Source organism: Suricata suricatta, chromosome 12 (genome assembly GCF_006229205.1).
Source record: "Suricata suricatta isolate VVHF042 chromosome 12, meerkat_22Aug2017_6uvM2_HiC, whole genome shotgun sequence".
NCBI lineage: Eukaryota > Metazoa > Chordata > Mammalia > Carnivora > Herpestidae > Suricata > Suricata suricatta.
Window position 1 is genome coordinate 1699440 of NC_043711.1, and position 547 is coordinate 1699986.

Below are 547 nucleotides of genomic sequence, written 5' to 3' on the forward strand. Positions count from 1 at the left end.
CAAGAATACCCACCAATCAGAACGTGTCGGGCGGCAGACCCCGCCCCCTCACAAAGCGGAAGTGCGAAAGCTTGGTAGGGTCCAATCGGGTTCTGGGGGATTATCTGTGAACACCATCCAATCACGATACAAGGAATGAAGGATCGTCCAATGAGAGCCCGGGCCCTGTACACCAACGAATCAAGGAGAGTGAGAGCCCGGTGGGCGGGGCTCTGAGCCCTGGCGGCGGGCGCTCTCAGATCCTGCGCGGCCCCGCGTTTGGCTTTGGGCGGCGGAGCCAGGCGCCCGGGAGCGCGGAGCGGGACCCCGACATGGTGAGTGCACGGCCGGAGGGGCGGATGGGACCCGCAGAACTAGGTGGAAGCGGCCGCAGCGGGGTGTCCCTGTCCCCAGGGGTCGCACCTGGGTCCTGGGCGGATGGATGGGGAGGGAGGCTGGGGGGCGGGGGCGCAGGGAGGAGGCCCGAGATTCGGGGAGCGTGTGCGACGCCCGAACTAGCAGGAGTTGGCTCCGCGGTGGGGACAGGTAGAGACTGTCCGGCTGGGTG

General features: G+C 67.3%; 1 protein-coding gene across 1 annotated transcript in view; it reads left to right on the top strand.

Annotated features, from left to right (window-relative positions):
• Positions 1-210: 210 nt before the first annotated feature.
• LOC115274639 (zinc finger protein 669-like) overlaps positions 211-547 on the top strand; it is a 160743-nt gene continuing 160406 nt past the window's right edge. The window contains exon 1 of the mRNA XM_029918043.1: positions 211-314. Coding sequence (XP_029773903.1) covers positions 312-314 — 3 coding nt within the window. The 5' untranslated portion in view covers positions 211-311. The remainder of the gene's footprint in view (positions 315-547) is intronic.